At 43.3% G+C, this 17459-nt stretch overlaps 1 protein-coding gene across 3 annotated transcripts in view; it reads right to left on the bottom strand.

The window, feature by feature from the left end:
• PPM1L (protein phosphatase, Mg2+/Mn2+ dependent 1L) overlaps window positions 1–17459 on the bottom strand; it is a 112261-nt gene that overhangs the window by 13192 nt on the left and 81610 nt on the right. For all 3 annotated transcript variants that reach the window (XM_065674661.1, XM_065674663.1, XM_065674662.1), the window contains exon 3: window positions 2668–2829. In XM_065674661.1, the coding sequence (XP_065530733.1) occupies window positions 2668–2829 (162 nt within the window). The remainder of the gene's footprint in view (window positions 1–2667; window positions 2830–17459) is intronic.

The following is a 17459-nucleotide window of genomic DNA, read 5'->3' as shown; positions in this document are numbered from 1 at the left end:
AAAGTCACCCATACAGAATATCTAAAAATGCTCCTGGAAATGTAAACATTCTGCGGTGCTGGCTGCCACTGGAGAGGAAAGACATTAAAGAAATAGAAGCTTTTTGGCAGTCACTCAAACATTTTGCATGTTAGTGAGAACTGAGCTCAGAGGATTATGTTCAAGGTGAATGACTTTCATTTCTATCAGTGACTGTCACCTTGTAGCTCTACAACTGAGTGTTTCTCCACAAGCCAAAACCATGGCTGTTTCAAGGCTGCTGTCTTATACTGGTACTATATACATTGCTCAAGCTCCTGATAAGGAGTTTCCTTGTGTTTTCTGGGGAAACCAATATCCTTGTATCGCAGGACATGCATTTCCCCTTCCCACAGGAACAGGTCAGAGTGGAAGGAGCCTGGTCTCCTTCAGCTGCGAGATGATCAGCACCACAGCACCTGTGAGCTTGTGTCAGCCAGCCTCTTGTGAAAACAACAGCCAGGCTTGACAAAAGCCCATGACCGGTGGGTGCTGCAAGCTGCGTTGCCACACTGCAGGGCCAGTAACTCCACAGGATGCAGCACCTTGGCCCAAAATGGAGGGCCCTGCGCTGTGTTCTTAGCTGATGACTTTCCTTTTGGCATCTGGCTGTGAGCTTTGGTACCGGTGGCCTCTCACTGCATTGCGGAACTCCCATGAGAAACCTGAGCAGTGGCTTCTGGGGCTGCTGGAGTCCCTCTGGACTGATAAAAAGGCATTTTCCTTTTCTGGACCAAGACTTTGTGCACAGTTGCTGGGAACGGGGAAAGGAGAGGGAATGAATTCACTCCCGACCCATTGCCCACTTACAGCAGCAAGCAACGAGGCTCCTCAACATCCACCACAGCAGCCAAAAGTGATAGATTAGGTTAGAGTTGTCATCCCCATGTTAACACCCCGCTGAAGCTCAGAGGAAAAGTCAAGCTTTTCTTTGAGCTGCTGTTTCAGGCTGCTTCAAGCTGATTTTTATCAGAATGTGGTTAAGAAGGACATTTTCTCAGCCGCGGCTGTATGATTCCACTTCTAAATGAAATCGAATCCTACTACCACAGACGTGAAGTCACTTTGTAACTACCTACAGGGCACTGGGCAGTGCAGCTTGATGGTGCGATGTAATGCTGGAAAACCAAAAAGTAACATAATGCTATGGTTATCCTGGCTTTCTTGAGTTTTACAGGACAAGAAAGTATCCAGATGGTGGAAAAGTCAGGTACTTGTCACAGTAGCAATGCAGGCAACCTAAAGTATCCAGGAGGAGTTTAAACTGGCTTGTGTGTTTTTAAGCACTATGAGGCCACACTAATAATGATGATATAATGGTGCGATAGGGAACAGAGAAGCAAATTCATTAAGTCACGAAGCTAGATAGATTTTTTCTTGTTTTCTTGTTTACCTGCACGTAGTTACAACATTTATCTGTCTATTACAACAACTTTTTTCCCCAGTTGGAAATTCCTGCAAAAACCCAGGTTAATTTTACATGTTGTTGGGTTATAAAGCCCCACGCCTAGACAAATGAAATAATACGATTTTTTTTTCTCCGAAGTGAAGTCTGCTCTAACTGAACAGTTGCACACAGGACCTGGGCTTGGCAAGAGAGAAGCACTTCTACAGGCAAATCTCCAGATTTTATTCATACATCCCCCAAGTGAAAAGCTGAAGAAAAGCGAGACCAAGATTTTCCTATTCTTTTTTCTTAGGGTCTGTAGAGCTCTCTCTGGGGAACATGCGTAACCTCAGTTCTCTGTCTAGCAGCAGGAAGGTTCCCCATTGCTCTTACACCTCCTTGCTGACGAAGGCAAACAGGAGAGTGCACACTGCACATACGTGGGTGTTTATGCTGGTGTGAGCATGTGGATAACATGTCGGTTTTAGAATGGGTTTATACTTAGGGAAAGACTTGCTATTTCAACTTTACAGATGACGACCTGGCAGGCAGTGAGGCAATGCCTCTCTGGAGGCAGTGCTCATTGGCAGGTGTAACACAAATGAGAGGAACCTTTTTTCCTCACCAAACAACTTGCTGCTGCAGGCTGCCATGGGAGCCAAACCAGAAATGGTTCAAAAGAGACACTGACAAATTCATGGAGAACTGGCTACTAAACTTGGTGGTCCAAATGTAACTTTTCACCCAGGAGGTCTCTACACTGACAGGTGATGAAAGCAAGAAAGATCTACTGCAGAAGGATTTGTTTGTTGTGTTCTTTTCCTACACTCCTGCTACAATTTACATGTTTGTGCTCATTAGCAGCCACTATATGGGAACAAAAAATAGCTTTGATGAATTAGATTCATGCTCTGCTTATTTGAGGAACTAAACCTGACTCAGCTTCGGACCCAGCCTCTCACATAAAGGCTGCTGATACAGTTTGGCATCAAGAAGCCTGTGACACTGCTGCTGCTGTTTATTAATTTGCTCCCTACAGAGATCACAAGGGAAGTGGTCAACTGGCTGTTGAAGATGAAGGCTGCTCTTCTTTCTCTGGCACCATGGAATGGTTTGGGTTGGAAGGGACCTGAAACATCATCTAGTTCGGATTTCATCTGCTGATGCCTCAGTCTGGTACTTTTCAGTCTCTCAGGGGAAAAGCCTGTGTTTACTGACAGAGTAGAGAACCTTCAATCCAAAGCAAAATGGTTACGACTCACCAGCTCTTTTAATCCTCTTCCTCTCTTTTAGCTGATAGGGCTTGTGATCGTGTGACAACGGAATAGCATTCCCGTCCTTGTCACACAGGACTCCTCGCGAATCTCCAACATTGGCCACTGTGAGTTCTTTATCTGACAACAGTGCAATCAAGCAGGTTGTGCCTGGAAAAAACAGAAGGGAATAGGAAGCAAAACAGATATATGGGGTGTGTATGTGTGTGTGGATATATATACACATATATCTCTAAATGTTTATCGGGAAAATGTTCTTCCTATTGATAATGGCAGAGAGGGGCTGAAGTGGGAAGTCCTTCGCAGTCTCCATCTGGGCACTGGCTTTTCCTAATGGCCAAGGAAAGTAGTAAGAGAAAAGCACAAATTAGCCCCAGAGCCCACTCACTGCTTTCCTGAACTGCTAGTGCTGCAGTGGACCATGCAGGGGTAAAACAGAGCTCTTTCCCCTCATCCCCTCAAGAAGTGAGCCAGTTTTAAACTTTTGATATTGAAAAAAAATAAGGAAAATATTTGTCATTGTTAATTACTTTAACCTTCAAATACACAGAAAATGTAATCAGTCATTGACCACCACATCCTGCAGGCATACTATTTGACTATCTGCTGGCTAAAGTGGCAGGACAGTGTTAGAAAAATTGGCTGTTTCTGAAGTGCAAAGGCTGTAGTTTTATTTTCCTCATTTAACTGATGCAGTGGAATGAACGTTGAGTGAAGCAGATCCTATTAAGACCATTCCTTTCCTGTATTTTCTCCTTCCAGTGAGTGTGAGCTCTATTCGTAAAACCTCCAGCTTTATAGGAGGAATATATATTCCTTCTAGAGAGAAATATGGGAATATTCCAAATACTCTTTGCATGGGCTTTGGACCAGGCATCAGAACTTCATTTATGCTTTAGAATTGAAGGATGGCAAGTGAAGTTTTTAGATACAGACTAACAAACATTAAAAGGGAACATGCCTGGCACTCAATTTGGATTGCATACGGCTGCTAAAATTGGTGTAAGAGGTACTCTGTTATCCTTCAACAGTAAATACAATTAACTTATTGGCAGCTTTCTTTCCCTTTTAGGCAGAACAGAGAAGCGCACGCTTGAGTTTTCACCACTGTTGTTAATTTACATGTGATTATTCATTTAAAATGAGCACTGGAAGCAGCATGCGGGGCCGGCCTGCCTGACCAAGGGCCCCAGTGATGAAACACAACCAACAGCAGTGTCACCAAGAAACGTGTCTCTGCTTATACCTTTAGATCAGACAAAGATGAAGTTTTAATGAAAACACCAGCAACAGAGTGTTTTCACTGCCTGCCATCAGTGGCATCCTGATCACTGGTTTTGGTCTTGGGGAGCTATATTAGGGTTTAAGTCTATGCTCTGTTGCCTTCAAGCTAAATTCTCTTTACTGCTGCTTGCTGTATTGCTGTCCAAACCAGAGCTGGAAACTATGTTTTGCTGTTCCCATGTCAGTAGCTGAATATCCCATGACTAGTATAAATAAAAAAGCCAGTAATAAACCATTTGTGTTTAGATGCACTATGTTCTGAAGATTTATTTTTAACGTAATGGTCTGTCTTGCACAGCAATAAACCAAAGCTATTTTTTCACAAGACAGTAAAATATATAAATACATATATATTATTTTTTGCAACTGACTGACACATCGCAGACCTAAATGGACATAGTTTCACATTTGTTGCTAAAGCCCCTTGCTAACTGCATAACTTGAATGACTGAGATTGCACCAGCGGGTGTGAGGGAGGCTGTGCTGGAAGGGGCACCCACTGGGCAGATGCCTGCCCTGCTCAGGTGCAGGCTGCCCAGCCTTAGCACCGTGGAGAACAGACCCGCTCCAGCCCCAGAGGACTTGGTGGTGAAAACACCAGTATCCAAACCACAAAGACGACAAAACAATAAGGAGGGTACAGACTACTGGAGTGGGGGGCATGTGGTCATTTAAGCAGGACAAAATGGGATTTAGCATTGGAGGGCACCTCGTGCTCCACCTGAACAAAAGCTAGTAACTGCAAACGCATAAAGCCCTGCTTCAGTAAGAAAATCAGAGCACTAAATGGGAGCCTCCTTTGCTTTTATTTATGAAACTTTTCTTAACAAACATTCAAGCAGCATCATGCTAACAATCTGCACAAGACTGGAGGGCTGGTACCTGTTGAAGCTGGTCTGAACTTCAGGCAGAAACAGAACAGCTGCCTTTGCAATTTGGGCTGAAAGCAAAACCTGTGAGATGCAAAACGGGGGAAAAGTGAAAGCCCTGTTGGGTGGGAATACAGAGCAAAACACAACTCCAGAAGGATCCCGGAGTGCTGCGGGACAGAGACCCAGGAGCCGCACAGGAGGCTGCGAGGCTCCATGATCCACCACCCTGCTGAGACTGCTTTCAGGAGATCATTGCTCCGGCTGTACCTGTAGCTGCCGTCCTGGCCTGACAGCTGTGTTTGTAAATTCATCAACTCTCCCATACGCAAGACCACCCTCCTGCTCTGCAGATTGCCCCCACCTTCCCTTGACATCAGCCCAGCATGTATTTTTCCTACAAGTAATGTTAAAAATTGTTTCCTTATAAAGAAAATATTGCAAATAACGTCCTACAGGCCTGGCATTCAACAAGTAAAATGCTTCACATACACAGTAATTATTACCACAATTTATATAAACACTGACTGAACAGTCTTCCTGGTTATAAGATCTGTGTGAATGAAAGAGAATGAGCATCTGAAACAGAAGATCATTTCCAAAGTGATTCAGGTAGCATCAGTTGTTTCACAGCCCCTGACTGATGGCTGGGCTATCGTTAAGTCCGTGACCTCATGCTACTGCCTGCCGCTACATGAGAAAGTAAACTTACTTTATGTTGTTTTCTTTTCCATCTATTTTTATTCCAGTCACTTAACCTTGTGTGGAGTCAGGAAACATCGTGCTCTTGTCAGCTGCCTCAGATTTAACGCAATTGCACAATGGAAAATTCCCAACATAACGGGTCCAAAATTGCGAACACATGTTATATTAGTCCCTCGATGCAGCTGCCTGAATAATACCCTGCTGAGCAGTTCGCAAAGAAAATCACCAGAAAATTTAAAACCTCTACGGTACTGGCTGCAGAGATAGGGGCGTTTTAAGTCAGGTAAGATTATTGGTGTTGTATTTTAGTATCCGACAAGGCACCTTGTAAAAGTCAAGGCTGCACCGGCTCTACCAGTTTTTAGATAACTGCTTTATTGAAAGGAATAAATGTCACCAGAGTGCAAACAAGACCTGGTTAATACACTAAAAGGCATTTGAGAGCCCAGGCATGATCCAGCTCACCCTGAAGCTGGTGGCTATATCGTGTTTTGTGTGTGGCATCAGAAAGTCCTGCTGACGCCTGGCTCCGGATCTCTGCTGGTGGGGCAGCTCAGGATGAGGACCAGCGCTCTGGGGCTCTGGAGGGCCCATGGTGGTTGAAAAGTCCCCCAGTGTCCTCATTTCATCCGATCCATGCGCAAAATCTCAGTTAATCTCACCAGGTGTTCACCACATCACTTCTCCTTCTTTGCCGAGCTTTCCTTCTGTATTCCAAATCTCTGATGTCCCACAGCTTTCAGGCCATCAGCACATGTAACCTCTTCCCCTTCCCCTTCATCACTCTCTTCAACCCTGGATTTGCCTGTCTCTTGGTAAGAAATCACACCTCCACCCTGCCCCTACCTCACACTCTTAAATGGCTGAAGTCCCTGGCCAAGGCTTTTCCTCCTGGACAGTTGTCCTCCTCATGCATGCCTTCTTGCTGCTTTTCCCAATCCTCCCCCACCTTTTTCATAGCTCTTTGCACAGACCTGACAATGGAATAACAGCTCAGACCAGTCCTGCTGTAGTGGCGACTCCAAGTCGGACAGGAACTATGTTAAATCAACCCAGGCAGCTGCTTTGTATTGAGCCTGGATCCCGTTTCACAAACTGATGGTGTACAACAGCACTCCTGTGATGCCTGGCACAGGAGAGCAGAGGTCTGCTGTACCCTTTGAACAGAAAGGCATTCAGAGCGACTGCAGGTCAAGAATTCAGTATTTACTTGGTTGGGGTGACTAAAAAACAAACAAAAAGACAACTCAAAAAACCTTGCCCATCTTTTTTTAACAGTGCTTAAGCTTGAATTCACACAATAATTAAGCAAGAATTAGTATTTTCAAGCTTCAGTAATCTCCGGAAGGAAACAGAATGACTCAGAACAGTGCAAAAAGCAGGATAAACAGAAATCCAGATTTATATTTACTCCCCACTAGCAACTTGCACTGCATGCAGCTTCTTTCTCATTTACAGATCTGCATTTGTACTTGCCTTGCAGGGACTTCAAATCCTAAACAATAAGACTTCAGTAGTTTTCAGAGCAGGCATGCGCTGTTTTTACCATTAATATCTGTCCTCTTTGCCCATCTGCCTCAGCTCCTCCCGTTGAGAGCAGACGTGTCTCCTGCATTTCCAGTTTGCATGCTCTGCACATAACCCCCAGGCAATGCAAATAAAACTTTGATTATAGGCAGGGGAATAGACAAGACTGAGAAGAACACCGTAGCTAAGTATATGAGGAAGGGTAAGGGAGCTTCTTGCTTCCTAGTGGCCAGGAACGGGGATAAAAAGTGATGTGAGACAATCAACATTGTGAAATGCCACCTCTGCGTGCCCTCCAAGTGATCTGCCAACTGCAATCCAAAGCCATAAAAATAAATCTAATTATCCACTGCTTATCTGTAAGACAAGCAATGATAAAATGAAGCAGCAGACATTCACATTTCATTCCTGATGCAACAGTGCAAGAACTACAGGGGCTGGAGACCTTTCCTTACTCTGATGCTCCTCAAACCACCATATCTGCATGGAAAAGGAGGGACAAATCAGGTACTGATAGCATCAGTTCTCCAAGCAAAAATGATCCCAACAACCTGTAATTGGGACGGGATCACTGCAAAAACCTTTTGCTGGATCCCGACAATTTGCACACTGCCTCCTCCTTGGCTGGTTTCTAATCCAAGGCACTATTTCTCACATGCGTTTTCAGCTTCTCTAATGACATCCAACCTCATCAAGCATTTTGTGAAAGGCCAAGCTAATTGTGCTCGTTAGCACTTCTTCATCCTTTACTCCTTTAAATAGACACAATTTCTTTTAGCAGAAGCAGATGAGAGAAAATGCTATTATAATCTCCAAAATACACAGTTTTGGCAAATTACTGTGCTAACTGCCTGCGAATGAAGTGAAGAGCTCATCACTTACAACACCTTTCAAAACTACAGGTGCATTTTTAAAGTACCCATCTACTTTTCCTCAAATGTCGTGCAAGGTGTATGGAACTGAGGAGCCGACACATCACACTGGCATTCATCCCTGCATCCCCCTGTGCTGGTATTTCCTACAAACGAGCTGAGCCTGCCCCTTCTTTCACCTAACAGAATTCTTCTGTAAAGCATGAAGCTAAAAATAACCATTCTGAACATTTGAGGTCTCATAATTTCTTGATCATCTCAACAGAACATTTCCCTCCCTCCCCCCCCCAAAAAAAATCAAACAACTCCTTCTTTTAAAATAAAGGAAACATTGGATCCTTAGAAATACATAGAAATTACTTCAGATCTTTATAAGACAGTACCTTAATTTCCTCCAAAAAACAATTCCTACCTGGGTGTATGCAGCAATATTTTAAGATTTTATATTTGAAACAGAGAACCATATTGTACTTCTATTTAGATTCTATTTGCTGGTCTAATCCATGAGTATGCATCTATTCCTCAATCCTGTTTACCATTAATCATATTACCTTCATCGCACTTGGGATATACTTAGAGCCTAACAGATTTGTGCAGATGTTCAAGTCAGCTATGTAAAAGATACTTGAAAGTGTTTTCCAGGTAGAAGAACAAGAGCAGCAGGTAACAGAAGTTAATTACTGAAACATGGAACCCGTTTTGGACAGCCCGTCCATCTTCCAGACCGCTCTGACACAGCCCCATCAATACTACAGCAGATTGGGAAGCTCTCCAACCTTTGTGCCAGCCTAGCGCCGTGTGATTAATTTTGTATCCTTATGAAAAGTAACCTTAATACAATGGGAATCTCCCATTTCAGGACAAAAGTCGATTTCTTGGCACCACTCTCACATTTAGTTTCACCTGAACATCCCACTCAGCCATTTAACACATTAGAAGTAGAAATATGGTGAAAACTGTTTATGTTTTTTCTGGTTAGAAATCTGTTCATGTCACTGGGCTAATTAAAGTGCAGAAAACCACATGTGCAATCTCCTTTGTGGACGAGCTCCAATGTTTGGCAGCAACTAAACCTGTTGTGCCACCTTGCAGGTATATGACAAACAAAAATGCCTCTGCTGAGGTCTGCACATGAGAGGAAGAGAAACCTCTTGCTGACACTTCCCTGTGAGCTGTTGATATTCATGGGCTGAAACACAGTCTGCGTGGCGACTGCAACACCAGCGTCTGCACACAAACTATAAAGTCTGACTTCTGATTGCAGGAACTCCTGAAGCACTGGAAACTAAAATGACTGTAGACAATCATGCAATGTAGGATATATACAAAGGTATACACTACTGTTATTTCAATATATATGCTACTGTTCTGTCAAACCATATATGCAAAGGTATACGCTACTGTTCTTTCAAACCACATTCCTATGGTAGCTCTAACCAGCTGCTACCTAAACAAAGCAACAAGAGGGAAGGACCCAGCTTAGCATGAGGTTTCAACATGTTTGGCAGAGCAGATGAGGTGCAGCTCCCAGTTCAAATGCAGCATTCCCTTGCTTAAAAACAGATTATATCAACTGAAAACAACAGTTACTGCTTTCAAGTAGGAATTACACCTAATTTCTCCCTCTCTCTCCCTCCACCCAAACTGTTGTTGAATGTGTTTCCCCAATCCCTAGGTCTCTACAACAGAACTAAAATTTAGGGGCCACATAAGCTCAACATGACCCAGCAGTGTGTGCTTGCAGCCCAAAAAGCCAACCACGTTCTGGGCTACATCACCAGCGATGTGACCAGCAGGTTGAAGGAGGTGATCCTGCCCCTCTACTCTGCTCTTGAGACTCCATCTGCAGTGCTGCATTCAACTCTGCGGCCCCCAGCACGAGGGATGTGGACCTGTTGGAGAGAGTCCAGCGGAGGTCACAAAGATGCTCAGAGCACTGGAGCATCTTTCCTGTGGAGACAGGCTGAGAGAACTGTGGTTGTTCAGCCTGGAGAAGAGAAGGCTCCAGAGAGAACTTAGAGCACCTAAAGGGGCCAACAGGAAAGCTGGAGAGGGGCTTTTTACAAGGGCATGGAGTGACAGGACAAGGGAGAATGGCTTTAAACTGACAAAGGGGAGATTTACATTCCATGTTAGGAAGAAATTCTTTCCTGTGAGGGTGATGAGGCACTGGCAGAAGTTGCCCAGAGAAGCTGTGGCTGCCCCATCCCTGGCAGTGTTCAAGGCCAGGTTGGACAGGGCTTTTGAGCAGCCTGGTCTAATGGAAGGTGTCCCTGCCTGTGGTAGGGGGGCTGGAACTATATGAATCCCTTAAAGATCCCTTCCATCCCAAACCATCATATGATTCTCTGTAATTACATGGAAAAAGTAGGAGCAAAACAAAAATTCCACTTGGGAAAAAAACCCACCACCAAAATAGTTAAAAGCATTCAATTTCTGCCAAGTCCTGGGACATCTCCAGCTTTACTGCAGCCCTGCCTACTTGATCAGCCTAAATGATCAAGGCTGCAAAATTTCATTTGAGCGCCAGGGACTGACCTGCACTTTCCTGGGGTGCCTAAGCCACAGACAACACACTTCAGCAGCAGCTATAAGTAAGGTGTCAGCAGGTAGGCACTAAACTGAAAACATATAATTAGCAAATCCTTCACAAACAGTGTAAAAGCAGTGGCTGGTTTACAGATGCTGAGCATGTCTCTGCATCCCGCAGCCTTAACGGGGCTGTTCAAAAATCCCCATTGTGGCTGGCAGTTGTATCCGACAAATGGTTTTTACTATGACTATTATTCCTCAGCCTCTGGGGTGAGATTTTATGAAGGACTAACACCCATCAGTGGCAGGGCCGTCTATCAGGCTGCAGCTAATTTCATGGAGGACCACTGTAAATACCTGCCGTGCTTTCCAGCTGGCCCTGAGGCACTTGGATGATGGATCACTCACCTTAACTCCTGAACAAATAAGGACCTTATTACTACACAGGCAGAGCTGTACAGCAAGAGGGTGTTTAAGAGTTATTTATTCAGTACTTAAGGTGTACCACCAAATTACAAATACAAACATGTACTCCATGGAAATGGATTGTGGTCTTGCTTTGTATTTCCTATGCTGGCAGAAGAGTGGGAACAAGATGAAGAGGCAAAAAGGGGTGGGGAGTGATAATGTGCCGGTGGTTTCATTCAAGATCCTCACTCCGTCCCCCTGCCCTCCACTATCCGACACACAAAATTTGGTGATGCAGATTTCACTGAGCTGTAAGTTGATGCTGGCTGGCCCGAGCAAGGGTGGCAGCTTGCACCAATCTGGTGACCTTTCCCATTTTCAGGTTAACCTAACTCAGGGGTTAATAATCTTCCAATATCTGGCCAAAAGTCACTTTGGACAGTACTTTTTTCCTTCTGTATTTCCCAACTGTATCTTCCCGTTCCCTGTACCAAACCCTACTTTGCCCATTTGCAAATTCAAAACATCCCTATCTGCCAAACATCCATTTTCTGGGGGCAGAGCTGTCACCTCTCAGCACGTGGCTGAGTGGGAACAGCACACTTTGGAGGAACTTTTGTATGAGATCAGTAAATCCAACTGGCAGCTGAAGCCCAGGCAAAAACCTTTCCAAAGACAGGCTCAAGCCATTGGCAGACAGCGACTGCAGCCCCTAATCCCAGAGCTGGTGGAAAAGATGGACACGGAGGGAGAAAAAGCACAGATATTGCTGAAACTCATCAACTGCCGCTCTTAGAAAGGTATTATGGCACGAAGAAGAGCCAGTTTTTGCTTGTTTATGACCAAATTCTTTACCCTAATGGGTTGTTACAGATTATGGATAGGGTTTTAAATAAAGCTTCACTTGAGAAGAGAAAGCCTCCTTTTGTTCTTGCTCCTTTTTCCTCCTACATCTCCCCATGTATAATTCAAACACTGAGAAATAATGAAAAAGGCTAACAGTGATTGATTGTGGCGTGCAATGCAGTTGTGCATGCAAAGCAGAGCTTAGCACGAGCTGAATGCTGCTGCAAATGGGGAGAGCACAAGGGTAGAACACAAAGATGTGTGCAGGAGTGCAAGCGAGCTGCAAAAACACAGCAGCATCCTTAGATCATAAATTCATGTGCATGTGCCTGTGGCCTGACATTAGTACAGTATCATAGAATCATGGAATGGTTTTAGTTGAAAGGGACCTTAAAGATCCATCTAATTCCTACCCCCTGCCATGGGCACGGACACCACACACTAGACCAGGTTGCTCAAAGCCCCGTCCACCCTAGCCTAGAACACGTCCAGAATAGAGGGGAGAGTAGAGGGAGAGAATCCCCTTCTTCGACCTGCTGGTCACACTCCTTTTGATGCAGCCCGGGATGTGGTTGGCTTTCTGGGCTGTGAGCGCACACTGAAGCCAGCTCATGTTGAGTTTCTTGTCAACCAACACCCCCAAGTCCTTCTCCACAGGGCTGCTCAATCCATTTTCTGCCCAACCTGTAGCTGTGCCTGGAATTGCCCCGACCCAGGTGCAGGTCCTTATACTTCCTTGTTGAACTTCATGAGGTTTGCATGGGTCCACCTCTCAAGCGTGTCAAGGTCCCTCTTACAATGTTTTCTTTTAATGATTTTCCTACTGTTTTCAAAAGAATGCAAATACTAGCTTTTCATACATGATATGGCAAAACTATGGGTATGGACGATATGGAGCAGCAATACTGAAGATACTAATTTAAATACTAAAACCTAGCAATTGTGGGTGTAATGGAGGGTTTCGCAAAGGTGTAGCTGGTGACAGTTTTGGGCCACTGCACCTTGGTACACCAATGCTGTTTGCTTGTCTGGGTAACGATGCAGGAGAATTTAATAAGGATCTCCACACGGTCTGTCAGGTTTGTAAGAACAAAATTTACTGTCTTCACAAGACACTTTGCTGTCTTCTTTGCTACTCACAAGATCCTTTGGGCTCAGGAGACCCTTCAGGCTTCTATCTCTGCATCCATCATCAGGTGACAAACCTCCGCCAAGACGGATGGCTTTCTTCCAGAGGACAGAACAGATATTCTGTCTGCATACACGGAATTTGCAGCAAGCTGTGTCTTCAAATGCTATTTCTGTCTGATATATTTTTAATAAATTTTAATTAGAAAAAGATAAATCCATGCTCATGTCTGTACTCATGCAACACGTGTCTGAAATTGAGGAAGAACACTATAGTATCGACAGCAACTCTCTCAAGCGAGATTCAATGGAATTGATAGGTTTTCAAATGACATCCGACAAAAATGTAAGCAAAATAAACCTCAGAAAGTGGTTTTACTTCTTACATACTTTTTACTCACTTTTTAAGTCTTTCACTAGGCCAAAGATACAAACGGGGAAGATGGCAGTCAGGCAGTCATAATGCAGTGTCCCTGAAAAATCCCTTTAGAGGGTTGTAGAAGCAACCTTTCCTGAATGCAGGAGACATCAAACCACCACTCCACAGGGCACCAGCCAGGACCAGCTCTACCACAAGTTAGGGCTGAATTAAGTAACGATCTAAAAACTAAGTTTATGCATTTAAGATGCTTTCCAGACTTAATTGATAAGTACACAGAAAGGAAATGGCCAGTTAATATTTAATACTAATTAAGTTAGTATTATAATTAGACTAAAACCATTAAATGGTTTATAGAACATTTTCTATTGCACTTCTGATCCTTGGCACTCTGCAGGGCTGCTTTGGTTTCTTCCCTTTCTGCAAGAATTTAGTAACAATAGAATTTTTAGTTATATTTTAACTGCTACAAATGTATAAATACCAAAGGAAGGACTACAAGGCATTCATAGAGTAAGACTGAAACAGTTACATCTGCTTGAGTGAAAACAGAGCGCTTCATGTGATTAATACAAAACTCTCTGACACAGCCCTATAGAGTCACCATTGCACTTACACTGCACAGAGGTTTCACCAAATAAATAGAAATATATATTTAGAAAATATAAATAGAAAAAATATATATAAATATATAGAAATATTTTTCATTGTTTTACCAAATATATAAATGTATTTACCAAATACCCTGAAAAATGGGCTGATAGCTGACAAATTTAAACAGCTAAATACCTACTTCAAACATAGCTGATGAAGTGAAGAATGTTTCACAGGCACCTGTCAAAGTGCTATTTCTGCTCTGAGCTTCTGCTGAAAGGTTATAATTATATGAATAATAAAAAAATATTTTAATGGAGCAGAAGAATACAGCATGCTTGGGCTAGCTTAAATACATGCCTGTTGTTTACAAACACTGCCAATAGTCTAAAGCTGGAAGACCACAACGCAGGAAATCAGTCACACAGTTTATGCTGAAGCTACACCCTGAAATGTCATGTAAATGGTTTTATGTGCACACCTACAGGGACTCTTAGGCTGGCGTTCAGCCCTGTTAGTTAGAGCCGCTACCTGTATTTTACCTGTGAGCAAAAGCTAATGCACGGACAACATAAAACAGCAGCCATGTTTAGGAAATGACTTTTCACATACTAAAGCAGAAATGCTGTTTTCTTTCCAGTCACTGCTGAAGAGCTCTAGAGAAGTCCGCCAGAATCAGATGTCTATAATGCAGACACAAAAAGTAGAAGAGACCAGCTCTACCCTCAGTAACTACCTTATGATTTCTGCTGTAGGTACTGGTCCTCTGCGGTAAAACAGAGCCCTGGTTCATGGTGACCAAGTTTCAGCTGTATGTTTAATGTGTAAAAGAAATTAAATAAGCCAAAGAAAGCATGGAGTGTAAGGCAGAGATTAAACAAATTCAGCAGTAAACATCTGGCTATAAAGAGTAGAACTTCTACTGTGTTATCTGGAAAAGGCACCACGTTGAGTTCTCATTGCAGCGACCAAAGACCCAGAGAAGGGAGTTGGTTTAGATCATGTTCTTGAGATCAAATACCTAAAAATCATTTAAAAACTGAATCTGAGCTGGAGAGAAAGTAGCCACCTGCAGTGGCCGGGAGGCCATGCTGGTTTTCTCCCTATTAGAAAAAAGCCTTTGACACAGCAATGAACATTGCCCAACGCAATGTTCCAGTGCTGGTAGTTACACGTCTACTGTGTTGACATGTTTGCAACGTATCAGAAAATAAATGTACTGGATTACTGCACCCCTACCAAGGGGCGCTTGCCACAGTACACAGAGATCCCACCCAGTAACATCTCTTAAAATATAACAGAAACAAATAATCTACTATTACTACATAATCCCTTGCCTGTACATGCTTTTTCTTCAGAAAAATACATTGCTTCTGTCTTCATTGCAGCTTATTTAGAGCTCTCCCATTGTTGTCCTTCCACATTCTGTGCAACCCACTGTCTTGCAACTGCTGTTTTTATCATCTTCAGCGTATAACTTTCCTTCCTGCTAAATCCTTTAAATCCCTCCTAAAAACTTGTCAAAGCTTTTCAAACATTTTTCAGGCTCAGGCTATTTCATTTTTGGCAGTATTGCAAGTTCTTGCAGGACCATTATCACTGTATAACTATGAGATTACAGCTGTCTGCTCTTCCCAATGCTGTCAGCAGAGCAAGCCCATACTCTGCCTTACTGGTAATGGCTGTAGCTGAGCCTCGAAGAGAAAACATTCCTCAGACTCCTTGCTGGGACAAGGATCTAAACACCTGACAAGCCACCACTATTGAAAGTGTGTTCCCATATTTCCCTGAAGACCAAGCCCTCCATGAAAAGAAGCAGTCAAACACACACCATAGGCATGGTCCAAGTATGCATTATAAAACAATATTTTTTCTTATTTATTCCAAAGAAGGACATCACAAACCCAACAGATTTCTTTCTGCATTTTTAATGGCTCACTGCTGAGCATAAGCCACCTTGGGACAAGGATCACAGGAAAGATAATTTACCTTCACTGTGATGTAGCATAACGATGATTTGACCTGGCAAAGCTCTTCGCAGTGGGAAAAAAGGTTTTTTCCCAGCAGAGGATTTATTATCCCAAATTATAGGATATATTTCTGGTACAATTTTACTGCTTTAATTCTCTCATTTTCTCCTTGTAATCGCTTTTTCGGGAGGAAAACACCTGCTTGCACTGCCAGATTGGGAGGACTATAACTGAAAAAGGGGTATCAGTGGCCCCTCGATGATTAAAGTTAACTTTCTCCCAGTGTGACCACAGTAGCATGGACTTTGTGTGAAGCAGATAGACTTCCCAGTCTCTTGGGCTGAAGTTTAATCTTGGATGTTTCTGCTTTACTGTATTTTTGCTAGCAACAGCAAATGCTCACGGGACTGGATCTATGCCAGGTTGCAGTTCTGAAGTCAGAATGAAGGTCTGAGCCTTGGATTTGTGCTCAATGATGGTTTTCACAGCTGCAGCTACTAGAGAAACCAGACCCAGTCTTCTGCAAAGCACAGAAATGCAGGCTGAATATGAGGAGCTGATTTAATTCCTTATCCATTCATTATATACTAAATTGTACCAGGAGTAAAGAGTGGAGGATAATGCATCACCTGTTTTGAAGGACCCTGTGATTCAGGGAGAGCACAGCACCTGGGCATGGTTGGGGAAGGCAGAGTACAAACCCCCATCTCATCCAGAGATGAAGTCCAATGTCTTGCAGTGCCAACAGCCACGTTTTATCATATTTTAACCAGAAAAATAAATTGTGTTGCTAAAATTGGAGTATTCAGGCAATTTGGGACACAGACCACTAGCATAAAAAGTCGCTTTAAGAAAGGCTACGGTACTGACAGTGAGCATTTCAAGCAATGGTGCACATCAGCCGTATCTGGAAGTTTTCAGATTAACTCTACCACCAACTGTGCCCACAGAGTCCAGCCAGGCATGAGCTCTGGGTCCCCCACGGGGGATGTGTAAAGGAGCAGCCACCTGCTTTCCTTGCAGTGGGCTCCAGGAAACACAGGGTACTCCAGCAAATATTAGTTAAGAAAACGTTCTGGCTCTGGATGCAGTGCCTGAATGTCAACATCTTTCATGACTGTTTCAGGGCATGGAAAAATGAAATTAACCTTTTTTGTCACACAATAATGAAACTCAGTTTCTATAGGATTTTGAGGGAGAAGGGCCACCCATTAAAGAAAAACTTATCGACTACAGTACAAAACTGCCAGCAGAATCTCCTAGCAGCCTTTAGCTACCTGGCACACTGGAGTTAAATCCCAAAATGCCTTTAAATACCTATACTTGTATTTTGACAGAATAGTCGATGACTACCCCAGATGTTCAGAGATACTATAAATCAAAGAAATAGGACTAACATCCAACAAGGTTTCAGCAGGAAAAAAAGAGTCTTGCACAACTTCACGCAGTTTTAACGAGTCAAGAATGCCACTTTTTAAATGAAGGGATTTTTAAAGATTAAGAGGGGATTTGTACCCCTCTATCACTTTTAGCCTGCTTTCATTTTATGAAGCCTCCTTAGTCAAACTCTGCTAAAAATCTTGTCAACCTTTGACTATTTTTAGATAAACTCATTTAATTTGGTAGCTCTGATATACTGATTTCCTAAAGGGAATGATTTTACAAA

Source organism: Lathamus discolor, chromosome 3 (genome assembly GCF_037157495.1).
Source record: "Lathamus discolor isolate bLatDis1 chromosome 3, bLatDis1.hap1, whole genome shotgun sequence".
Lineage (NCBI taxonomy): Eukaryota > Metazoa > Chordata > Aves > Psittaciformes > Psittacidae > Lathamus > Lathamus discolor.
This window is presented reverse-complemented; position numbering and strand designations above follow the sequence as displayed.